This window comes from Odontesthes bonariensis, chromosome 19 (assembly GCF_027942865.1).
Source record: "Odontesthes bonariensis isolate fOdoBon6 chromosome 19, fOdoBon6.hap1, whole genome shotgun sequence".
In the NCBI taxonomy this organism is placed as follows: domain Eukaryota; kingdom Metazoa; phylum Chordata; class Actinopteri; order Atheriniformes; family Atherinopsidae; genus Odontesthes; species Odontesthes bonariensis.
This window is the reverse complement of record NC_134524.1, coordinates 16,418,536-16,430,938: the sequence shown is the minus strand read 5'-3', so window position 1 is coordinate 16,430,938 and position 12,403 is coordinate 16,418,536. Positions and strand designations below refer to the sequence as shown.

General features: G+C 40.2%; 2 protein-coding genes across 8 annotated transcripts in view; both read left to right on the top strand.

Moving 5' to 3' along the window:
• kdm6ba (lysine (K)-specific demethylase 6B, a) overlaps positions 1-438 on the top strand; it is a 99,550-nt gene extending 99,112 nt beyond the window's left edge. For all 7 annotated transcript variants that reach the window (XM_075451296.1, XM_075451299.1, XM_075451293.1 and 4 more), the window contains one exon: positions 14-438. In XM_075451296.1, the coding sequence (XP_075307411.1) occupies positions 14-31 (18 nt within the window). In that variant the 3' untranslated portion in view covers positions 32-438. The remainder of the gene's footprint in view (positions 1-13) is intronic.
• A 4,376-nt stretch (positions 439-4,814) lies between these two features.
• tmem88b (transmembrane protein 88 b) lies at positions 4,815-12,196 on the top strand. Its single transcript, XM_075451363.1, has 3 exons — positions 4,815-5,307; positions 7,145-7,546; positions 10,673-12,196. Exons 2-3 carry the CDS (start codon positions 7,151-7,153, stop codon positions 10,955-10,957), a joined length of 681 nt encoding a protein of 226 aa, XP_075307478.1. The 5' UTR covers positions 4,815-5,307; positions 7,145-7,150; the 3' UTR covers positions 10,958-12,196.
• The last annotated feature ends 207 nt before the right edge of the window (positions 12,197-12,403 follow it).

Below are 12,403 nucleotides of genomic sequence, written 5' to 3'. Positions count from 1 at the left end.
CTTGTCTCACCAGACCTCCGCCTCCCGGTGACAGAGCTCCCCGCCTGCATCTCCTCAGCCATAACCAAAACTCCTGCAAGCAGGACAAAAAGACAGTTTTCACTTTGGTTTTCAACTTACTCTTTCATTATTTACCACCATCATATTTGCTACTGCTAAGACTTGCCGAACAGCCAGTTGAATATGTTTACTCATTAATACTGTTTACAAAAAGAAAAACCAAGCCGCCAATAAAATACCAGTTTACTCTCAGATGGTGCTTTCTAGCAGAAACCCAAGAGAAGAGGCAGCAGGTGCTGCCATTGAACAAACTGGAGAGGGTAGTTGGTTTCAATGGCGTGTTTTTGTTGTCTTGAATACTGAAATTTGTACATGCTGTTTGAAATTTTTGTGGGGTGCTGTCTTTTTTAAAATAATTTATTGTTTTTGTTTTTTTTTCTAAACTAGATCAGCCTAGATATATACCACATTGGCCTTGTATTTAGAAAAGAGAGAAAATGAAAATACTAATAATAGAGATATGAACATTTTTCTAAAGCATTAAGAATTTAAAAAAAATACAATTGTTTGAAATGCTTCAAAAGATACGGGTTTTAGCAACTGGTTGGTTGTTTTTTTGGGGGGGGGTTGTTTGTTTTTCAGAAGCTTGTATCTGTTGTAAATCTTGTTTTTATGAATTCTACTTTTATTTCCTCTGGAGATTGCTATTCAATTGTCACAGATCAGGTTTTTTTGTTAATTTCTTCCCTCTGTATGAACTATTTCTAGAAAAAAGAAAACTCATTGTCATCTGGTGTGTGTGTTGTACTTTGTTTCAATATGCAGATGCTTTTCCTGGATTTTATTTTTTTTTCTCTCTTCACATTGTACAATTAATTTAAAATGTTTTCTCTATTTATTGGATATTGATGTTCTCCTTTTTTATAGTGTTGTACAATTTAGCTTTCGTTTCCTTTCCTTTTCATGGTGACTGATTGCTCTGTGGGACTGGAGGCTGCTGTGTTCCTGGTGCTTGCCTCTCAACTCCTGCATTTTCTCTCATGATATATATTAAATTAAATCTTTATCTTGAATATAACATCACCTTTCCTGTAGGCGATAGACACACTGCTCACGTAGAGAAGATGACTAACGGAATGCTGTTTGTATGCTCATTAAGGAAAAAACAACTACTTTTTCCAAAGTTTTTTTTTTTTTTTTTTACTATGTAGGGGGCTTTTAGATGAGATTTTTATGATATCTGTTAAATATGATAACGGGATAGATGGTGCTAAATGTTCTCTTTGAACAACTTTTTTCTTTTCGTCCTCTTTAAATAAGAATTCTATTTTTTCCTGTTGCAATATTACCTTACACCTTTCCTTCTCTTTGTGGTCATTTATTTATAACTGCACTGTTTAGAGAATTCACACGGACATACTTGCAGACACACACACACACCAAACTGAGCCAGACATGTCTTAAACACTTGTGAATTTGTGTGACATTACTATGACTATTAATAAACGCTTTTGATAAATCCAGAAGAGAAAAGTTGTACATTTCTGTCTTGGTTTTTAACAACTCATCTGCTACTTTAGAAATAGGAAGATCCACTTCTTTGATGCTGGAGAACAAAGTTAGACCAAGCTGAATCCTTATTCATCACACAGCTCTCACCTGATCGTTCATTCATTAAGAATAAGTTATTTTTTAATTTGATACTATCGAAAGCAAGTAAAATTTTAACACAGCAAATATTTCAACACAGAAAATTCCTAAATGCAAAATTGCAAAAAAAAAATCCAGGGATACGATTTGGAGATGAGGCTGAAAACTAAGTGATATTATGGGAGAAATAAACACCAGAAATCTCTACCTGGTTTCAGAAGCACTTCTAAAAACTATTGGTAGAAACTATCCGGTGCTCTAACAAAACACAGCAACAACCTTTGTCATTTAAAAACTGGTCAAGCTCATAAGATTTGTGAAATTTAGCCACATTTTCAAATCAAATTTGTACACATTAAAAGTAGCTGCTAAGCACAGAAGTCATTTTGGAAAATTATTGAAAATGTAGACCACCCGACTATAAATAGTCACTATAAATGCCTTATTAGGAAACCATATCCCAACATCATATTTGCAATCTGTTCATGCGACATCCAAACCTTCAGTATTCTGTGCGCATCACAATAAGCGTCTCCAGCCTTTGTGAGGGTTAACAGTAGGGTCAGTTACACAAGAGCAGCCAAGAAGCTTGTAAACAATTGATTGAACCTGTTTCAAGGTTTTTATCTGCTTACAATCATCTGGCTGCAACTCTCATCCAATTTATACAATGAAGCCAATATACAGCCAACTCAAACATGTCACAGTCCACCCCGAATCCACACTACACCCCTACCGCAAGTCATATCCTTCTGCTGCGGCAAATGTTTTGCAGAGCTTTGTTATTCACGTCCTTAGCTTGAGCGTGTCGTTGGTTACATGTGTGGAAAAAAAAAAAAAAACTGTGTAAATTGATAAAAGAAAGTTTCCATGTGGAAACTAAGGAAGGAGATTGTACAAAACTTCCTCGATAGCAGAGCAGGAAAAAGCAGGGAACAGTAACAAAACTGCCAGACCTCAGTTTCCTCGCTGATAATTCAACAGCAAGTGAAACTTCTGAGCATTGTGCAAGGAGAGCAGAGCACTTAAATTTAGGAGCCATATTTCCACCTGCACACTGTTCTGTCCCAGTGCATAAAAACGCAGCCTCCTCCATTCTACATTAGTGACGTTTGCTGCATTTTGTGATTAAGTGAAAGAGGTTTTTTTTCATGAACACTATACGTCTCACAATCCTTGTGTTTCTGGATGCGTGTAAAAGTTAAATGAGGGTTACAATAACTATACCCATCGGACTTAAACGCTCTAATGCAAGATGACAGATTTTTGGCAGGTCAACATGCTTTCGGGTTAAGTTAGAGGCCACAGGGCCAGCAGAGGGACAGAGCTTTACCGGACAGGCGTAAGGAAATCCTGCCTCAAAACACACAGGAAGACCACCTCCGTCCGTCTATCTGTCCACCCTGCTGCAGGCAGGTGGTGATAAGAGTTCATGTTCATCTCAATGCCAAGACAAAACACTTCAGCTGTCCAGTCACCACCCTGTGCTGCAATCATGATCGTCAAAACTTTGAAGTTTGTTTATACTGCTCTTACTGGGCATGAGAGCAAAAACTGCGTAGCAGCTGTTTCATCTGCTGTGACAGAGATCTGTGTAAGATTTAACCACACTGTTTCCAGTGGTCCCTTTTATGTCTTCAGGTTTTACTGGATAACGGCGGTCAGCGTTGGGACCGAAGAAGGGCTGAAAGTAAGTAAACATTTCAAGCTCAAAGCAGAGGAAAAAGGGTGGAAAATCAGGATCAGACAAGACTAATTATTGAGCTCATGCTCTGATCTTTTATCATTCGACTCATTACTGCGCTCCACAATCTCTTGCTTTTCTGCTCAGTTTTTTCTCTGCAGGATGATCTCCTGATAATGCACATAAATGTCCGTAGACAGCCGTCTCTTGCATGGCTTCACATCCTTTATCTCTTTGCCATGTAACTTCATTACGCGTCTACAAATCATCTAAAACTGGATGTTTTACTTTGGTAAAAGTCCATTTTTTTCTTAGTTTCCAGACTGCTAAAACCACTGACAAAAGGAACAAACTACTTTAACAGTAGCTTTAACACTGTTTGCTTTCACCAATAGTTTAATATACATAGTTTCGCGCTCACCTCTGGCTTACTTTTCACCAAGTCAGCAAAACGATTACATCAAACACCAGGTAGACGTCTCCAACGATGCAAGCAATGCAGATCACAGATTCAGGATCATTTTCTGTGGGAAAAAAACAGTCCTGCAGCTTGTTGTCTTGCATGGTAACATTACGCTAGCACAAAAACAATCATTTGGCAGAAAAAACATGAAACACATTGAAACTAGCCTACTGTAAGTACTATTGAAAGCCTCCACACAAACTTTAAGTCTGAATTTGAGGATGAGCTAACGTCTGAAATCTAACTGAAACGATAAAAAACAAAGAAACACTTGGTTCATCTGATGGGTTGAACTTAGCTGGTGACTTTGATATATGGATACTTTATCCATTCAGCTGCTCAGTCATATTTCATTTTTTTTTTTCCAGTCATATTTCAAAAGTACCCGTCTTTTTCTAAAGTATTCCTTCAGATAGTTTGTAAAAGCAAATATATCTTTCATAGTTTCCAATAGGATGATGATGATGATGATGGATGATCATGAATATATTAATAATACACAGTAAATTTCAGTCTAGTGAAAGAAAACCTGCTGCCATCTTAAAGCACACACACACACTCATGGTTAAATGAAGGATAAACTCTAACTGATCCATTGCTTTTAAAGTTTGCTTTAGTAATAAATTCCTCTCCATCAAGAATTCCTTCAGAAATGTTGCATTCTTACTACTATTACTACTCAAGTATTCTGCCTCTTCTCCTCAACTTTTAAGACGCACCAAAAGTTTGTCTCTGCTGCCCTTCCCCCTCATTTTCTGCTCTCCTGAACCTCAACTTATCAGGCCAGCCGCCTCACGCTGACCCCCAACACACAACACCCAGCCCCCACTGCAACAGGGAGAGGGTACTGGGGGTGTAGCATGTCCTGGATAGGAGAGGTGGAATGCGTGCGGTGAGAGGAGTTGCTGGAGAGAGGCAGGGGGGCCGATAAGTCTGGTGGGTGGAGTGAAAGTGGGATGGATGCAGGGGAGCGCAGGAGGAGGGTAAAGGCAGTACTGTGGTCTGTATCTGACGGGGGGAGCAAGCGGGTGGGGGGATAAAAAGAGGAGGGCAGACAGAAGTTTGACATACTTAAAACAAAGACCTTAGCAATTGTGAGTTTCATTATATCCAGCAGCTAAGGAAAGAGCATCACTGGAAACAGCATTAAGAGCTGATCCAACTGAAGTTACATGTGGAAAAGAAAACAGAAAATAGCAAACTTCTCAAGCTTTACTGATACTGGGAAATTGGAGAGAAGAAACAGCAAGAGAGGAGAGCTGCAGGAAGCCAGCATACCATCACTGAACAGATAAGGCTTTCAGGAGGGAAGCCGCACAGGAACATCACCTCTAAACTTCACACGGGAAGAGAGACGTGGAAAAAGAGCAGCTGATAAAAAAGAAGGAGATTACCTATGTGTGGTGGACTGACTGACTGATCTGAGGTAGTCCTGGAAAGAAGTGAAAAAAAAAGCAGCAACAATCTGGAGGACGAACAGCAAGAGGTACACCGGGCCCCACAGCACAACGTGAGTAGAAGAGCAGCTGCATCACCCAAATCAGAAAATGACACAATGACAAAGTCATTTTCATTGATCTAATTACATGTGAAAAATAGGACAAAAATATCTTATCTATAATTATTTACTGATGTGCAATCTAAATTCTGAGAAAGAGACTTATTAGAGCTGCTTAGTTCCAGACTATGGAGTAACAGAAAGAAAGAACAATAGAAAAGCCCCCTGAAGCACTGAAGCATGATAACTCTGTCAGAGCTCAGCATGATGGCATACACACCATGACAGAGACGCTTAAATTCAGTCAAAACATGTACACTACGAGGCATTACGTAGTCATTTAATTACATTTCATTACACTTTTCAGCACAATATTCCAATATTTAGAATTCCTCATGAACGTGCAGCATGCTGTTCAAGGAAATTCTGTTCAGATAATAATAAGCAAGTAGTAAGTAAAGGAGTAAAACGGGTGGAGTGGCTGGATGTATTTTCGGTAAGCGGCACAATGAGTCACCTCACACACATGCATGAGCACATGCACACTTTCCTGCCAGTCCTTCCTCTGTGACCTTGCACCTCACAACAACACTCGGGACAACAATGGGAGACAGATGTGAAAAGTAAACAACAGCATCATAAGTGTTCAGTCTTCCACAGTCACCGTGAGTGTAAATAGAAGACGAGGCTTTAACATTATTCATTTAACTTCAGCTTCAGCTTTAATTTTAGCCAATAAATGCCCAGAGCATTGTAGGACGCTGTGGACATTACGTTTTATGATTGCAGCTGCCATGAACACATTTTCTATGTTAATATTAATTCTCTGGCATTAGGTAACTTCACACAAGCTACACCTGATTCTACACGCAGCACACACACCAGTACAGGCTTACTTTTGGTCTTAAGAAGAAACAGATTCTTGTGCATCTGAGCATTCTTGCACTGTACTTCAGCAAAACTCTTTACTGACGAGATTTTGCATCTTTGCAATATTGAACAACAAGCATAACCCAATCAGATGCTAAATGTTATGTAACTAAAGATAAATATTGACTGCAGCGTTGACAAGGATGTGCCGGTGAGGATATTTCACCTCGGCTGTCCTCTGCCCGTCTCATGACCTCTGAAAGTGGAGGATATCCTGCACCAGACACAGCTGCTAACCACAAAAACCATCCAAAGAAAGCATGAATATGAACCACAGACCCTCAGATTAAAACTACGTGTACATGAAAGAAGTTCCCACACTGAACTTTTGTGCATTTATCTGAGATTTTCTGTTAAATACATTATTGTAAAGCTGTTTTTTTAATTGGCTATAAGTAATATTTCAACGAAAACATGAAAATCTTTCAACTTTGTAGTTTTTTCATAGACCTTAAACGATTATAAGTAAAAATCTATTTTCATATGATTAATTGCATGGTCTGATTAAACACTGGCGTACAGATTGGACGCATCTCAAACTAATTACTACGTACATGATCACAACACCAAAGCATAACAACAAACACACATGCAAACAACACCCACGTCCAGACTTTGATGCAAGTTAGTCTTCATCTCTCTACGATACAAACTACATACAGCAATTATGGGCCCCTTTCCTTTTGCCAATCAGCTTGCTGATAATCATCACCTCTCATGCAGCATCACACAAAGCTAGCTTCCTGAAAGATAAAACATCTACCCTCTTCCTGAACCCAAGGTCACGAATCCTTCGAAGATTGGAGATTGATTATTTTCAAATGCATTATTTTTTCTTTTTATGACACCCGACTGCCCACGCTGTTAATGGTTTCAAACATTTGCGATAACTCTCACCGTCCCCGTGTGTGTGATTTAGTTCACTATGAGTATGACCGGTACTCTAGAGAAGGGGGCCCACCATCAAACCTTGGACCTCTCTGAGGAACTGCCTCCTCATCTCCACCATCACCACGCCAACCACCACCACCTCCACCACTCCAACTCTCTGGCCTCCACCACTGCTGTGGGTGGAGGCAGAGAAACACCTTTGCGTGTGGTCATACCTCCTCCGTATTCTGCGGCTGAAAGCGGCGGCGGAGGAAGCGAGGCTCCTCTCGAGCTGCGAGGCTCACTTGACTGCTGGGCCTGCTCTGTGCTGGTGACGGCACAGAACCTGGTGATTGCTGCCATCAACGCCTGCCTCGCTGGAGTGGTGTTCGGCATCATCTTGACACCAGCCATTGTCATGGTCGTGTTTGGCTTCCTCTGTCACTCTACGGTAAGAAATGGGGAGACGTGGGAGGGGATGGATGAGTCTGTGAAAGCACTGAATTGATGTTGAAAGATTTATTTCTCTTCACTCTTGCTCATAGTTACTTGTACAATATATATCTCTGTTTTACATTAGCTTTCCATTTATCCTGTTGGTGCAACATGTGCACATGGAAATCTTTTACAAACTCTTCTGCTTTGTGCTGCACTGTGTGTTACAGAAGAAAAAAAAGATGAGGCATAGGGAGATAACTGTATCCGTCTTTTAAAGAAACATCTAAAAGGTCCTAATCTCATAACTTTGATCAAGAAGTTTGAAATATTTGTGTTTGGGGCTTAGGGTGGAGCTTGGGTTCATCACTGATGAGAGGTTTCGTAATCAGATGAATCGTTCACTCAGACATCAGGGAGACGGGTATCGGGAGTCTAAGGAGCCAGGCACTCAGGCACAAAACTTTAAAGACCGCTTTTGAGCTTCTTTGGGATTAAAGATCAGTTGGAAATAGACATTATTAAAAAGATCTATAAATGCATGTGTCGACAATAAGAAAAGCATAGATTTCAACATCATGCCAACCTTAAATAAGTAAAAAATAAAAGAAGGTGTTTGACCTGTGAGGCACTAGGCATCAAACCAAAACCAGACCCAACACTCATCATGGGTCAGAGAGTTTAATACTTACCACTGGTAACTCTGTAGGGCGACAGCCTCCTTAATGACCTGAGAGACAACTCTCTCTGTTCTCATGCTCTCTCACAATTAGACCTCATGTGACAGCAGCTTAGAGGAGGATTAACCAGGCCCTGGCAGGATAAAAAAAAAAAAAAAAAAGAGGGAGAAAGAAAGAGAAATGAAAAACGGTGAGAAAAACAATTACAGATAGAGAGTTGGGATAAATGTTTAGAGATGTTCAAACTCATCAAAAACCACAAAAGATGTTTTTTCATCTACACCACATACAGTACATTATACACACAAAACAAGTTTCTTCTTAAAAAGAGCTTTTTCAGTAAAAACCTGCCTATGATCTGGAGCCACTCAGGAGCCCTCACTAAGTTGAAAATAACATGGACATACTTGAGGCTTATCTTGTGTAACTCCTACTCTCAGAGATACCCTGAATCCTCCCCGTATTACTCTCTGTATGTATGTATTATGGTCGTTCCCCTTATTGCTACCACACATTTTTTCCCAAAAAGTTTCGCCATACCACAACTGTGAACACTTTGCAGATATACAGTTCTGTCTGGAAATATTTGAACAATGAGACTCTGGTTTTCTACTCCTCCACGATGAGTCTGAAATATTTGAAGTGAATTCTTTGCGTAGCACAGTCCCTTATTTTGAGAAGCTGAAATGTAAACTGGTAAAATAATAATAAACTTGCTGACTCCTTTGTTGCAGCTGTTCAGTTGTTTGTGGGTCTTTAGTTTTGTTCCCAGTTGGTGAACAGCAGCTTGATGGGATGGCTGATTGACACTGCATTAGAAAACTCTTCTCTTCCTTCAATATCTTCTGAGTTTCTACGCAGCGCGTTTCTGTTCATGGTCCATCTGTCCTGTGAAACTGCATTTAGCTCAATCTGAGCAGGCAGTATGTCCCTACACACTCAAAAATTCATTCGACTGCTCCCGTCTTCGGCCACTTTCAGTAAACACAACTGACTCAGTGCCAGTGAAGTCATGCATGCTCATGCCAGCACATTTCCTCCTGTTGTACAGCTGATGTGGGGAATATGAGCTGTTCCATACTTAATTTATCTGTCATTCCCGTAAAGCTTGATTTAATCTGGTCCTTCTGTTCTTGAGGTTTATGAACACTTTGGACCCGTCCTTCACTTGGCTGGTTGATGTAAATGAGCTTTTATTTGAGAAAGACAGAAAAAGAAAGTGGCCCCCTCTGGTTATACACCAACTGATCAACGTTTCTGCCCTGCCTTCCTCCCAGGCAGCACTCATTTTTACCAAGCTCAGCAGTTTGTTCTTTTTTTTCTCCCTCAGAAAGTAGCAAACTTTGGATTTGGCCCCTAAAAATGTTCTAACTATCTTTCTGATGGATTCGTTTTGTATTTTCAGCCTTCGAGTGGCTTTTTTCACTTGCAGATGCAACATTTGGAATCAACTCTAGACCTTTTAACTGCTGAATTGATGACGGGACAAAAGAAGAGCTCACAACTTTCCATGAAATCTCTTCTGAATCAACTGTCCCACTCCCTTTGGGACACAGAAACAACCAATACAACACAATGCCAAACATAAAATTATGTATATGTCACGTTTTTCCATCGTACCGTCCTTGCTGCTGTAACACTGAATTTCCCCACTGTGGGACTAATAAAGAACTATCTTATCTTACTTTAAATTTAAACATTTCAATTCCTGAATCCATCCTCCAGTTTGGATGTTAATATCAAAGTTCACGGACTGAATTTTTTCCTATTCATTATATAATGTCAACTTAAATTTGTTTTGCTAAGCTGCAAGTTACAAATTGTATTAGGTTTAATTTACGAAGATAACTATTTCCATGGAGATAAATGAGATTTCTTGTTTAACATGTTCCATCTCAACATGTCTTTGCTATAACAGATGTTTTTCTTCCCATACATTTTTACTCTCTGCACTTTGCTTGTGCACTGAAATGCTCACTTCATCTTGCACAAGGCGATAAGAGTGATTCAGTCCTGCTGTCTCTTCGATCCTCTCCCACATTCAGATCCTGATCCCTTCACCTCTTCTCCCACTCCCTTCGCTATCGCTCAGCAACAAGTGTTCTGACATGCATCATGTACCGTTCAGCATCACTGAATGCAGAGATGGTAATGATTTGCAGTTCATTTTAGTAAAACTCGGTTTATTTTTGTAAACACGAGTCTTAGTGGACTTTTTATGCAAGCGTGCGTTTATATGTGTGCGTGAGTGTTATATTTCATACCAACTGATGTCAGTCCTCCCCTCATGCACACATTCCACACAGTGTACATCATCTCCTGCTCTCCTCTGATCTTTCGTGCACTGCATCTAATCGGATTATGACAGATCACAGTGGGTTTTAATTTGTGCCACAAATGTTTTCTGTTTTTATCTCAGCTTGTGTTGTACTGATTAACAAACATACCTCCTATTTCTTCAGGTGCGCCCCCACGGGACGACCCCCTACTGCTCAGACCTGCTGACTGATGGAGGCTGCGTGGCTTTGCTGGTGGTGGGCTTCCTCTTGGTCACACCTCTGCTGGTCCTTGCACTGGCCGCGTATTGTCGCCTGGCCCGACACCTCCAGCTGGGCCTGTGCTTCATCCCATACAGCCGCGCCGTGTACAAGAACCTTCCAGCCACCCAGCATCGCGGCCTGGGCACCGGCTGCTGCGGTGGTCGTGATGGAGCCGATGGCAGCGGGAAGGGAAAAGTCTGGGTGTGAGACAAGGGAGGGATGGGCAAGAGGATGGGAGAAAAAAAAGGTTGAGGAAGAACTTTTGATTGAATATATAAAGGGAAGGAAAGAAGAGAGCAGGAGTGGGGTTTGAACAGGATGACTAAGAAAATGCAGGGGCCGTAAATAACAGTAACACCAGAAAATGTAGGAAGTTGTAAATGTCAATTACTACAGCAACCAGCTGTACATCCTGAGAGGAAAGTTTCATTGTTAATGACTAATGAATTACTCCCATGGCTTCACGTCAAAGCAGCAGATTGATTGGTGCGGGAGGTGGGTTAGATTTGTGTGTGTGGGAGGGGTGTATGAAAGGTATTTCTGTTGGAATTACTCCAGGGAGTAGATAGGCTGTTCCTCGAACTTTTTCTCTTCAGCAGCATTCCAATTACAGTCTGGTGTTTAAGTACGAAGCAGAGAAGTCAAGTTATAAAGCACGTATTTTCAAAATGTATCCCAAAATGCAAAATTGTTTTGTGTAGATGAAGCAGCATGTTCACATTGACAAATCAAAGCAGAGGGGACTTTCAGTCTCATTCCACTTACTTAAGTTGTCAAAAATGTATTACGACAGAGCCAAATTTAACTTTCTTGAATAAATGGCAGGAAAGAGGAAATCTAAAAATAACACATTGTATAGACACAAAACAGAATTGTTTCTTATCACATTTATATTGTCATGAAAAACATTTACTCATCAGGTGTAGCTCTATGTTTAACTGTAATTACAATCTCTTGCGTTATTTCCTTTTTTATAAATAAAGTTTCTGGAGTTTTTTTTGGAATTCGTCCGTCATGTATCACCACGAGTTGGGTTGGACCTAATCTACAACCAGGTGTAGGCAACAATAAAATATTGTTTGTAATTTCCCAGCTGAGGAATGAACAAAGAGGCCCTGCTCGCAAACGAGTGTACATGAAGTTCAAAAACACTTCCGACTCCACTTGACAGCACAACCTCCCTGTGGGAACAGTAACTACGGCTAAACAATGCTTCATGAGAAATCCGGTCTGACACATGATTATAGTGGAATTCACTCCCTGATTATGCCTTCATTTATAAATACATTTTATGTGAAGACACTTGCACAAACAAAAAGTTAACAGCAGTCTATGTGACAGTGTAACTTTTGTCTCCATCAAGTGGTTAAAAAGCAGAACTACACCAAAAAAACAACAACATTTGAACTGTCTTCATATAAAAGCATAATAAAAAAATCACACAAAGCTCTCTTTATTATTATTTACCACTACCGAATCTTCATTCTTTTTTACCCGACAAGCAAAAGCAGCATGCACGGTAAAGTTTTAAGTGGTACTTGTGATTGTAACTGTGCATTGCAGTGCTTGTTAAAGGTTTCCCACAGTAATCCATTGCCCATGTGGTTACACCAGCTACTGGTGAATGATGGTTCTTGGTACAGTGCCAGGTGA

Coding starts and splice junctions, on each gene's coding strand:
- tmem88b (XM_075451363.1), top strand. CDS start 7,151: ATGAGTATGACCGGTACTCTAGAGAAGGGGGCCCACCATCAAACCTTG. Junction 7,547..10,672: donor GCTTCCTCTGTCACTCTACG/GTAAGAAATGGG, acceptor CTATTTCTTCAG/GTGCGCCCCCACGGGACGAC.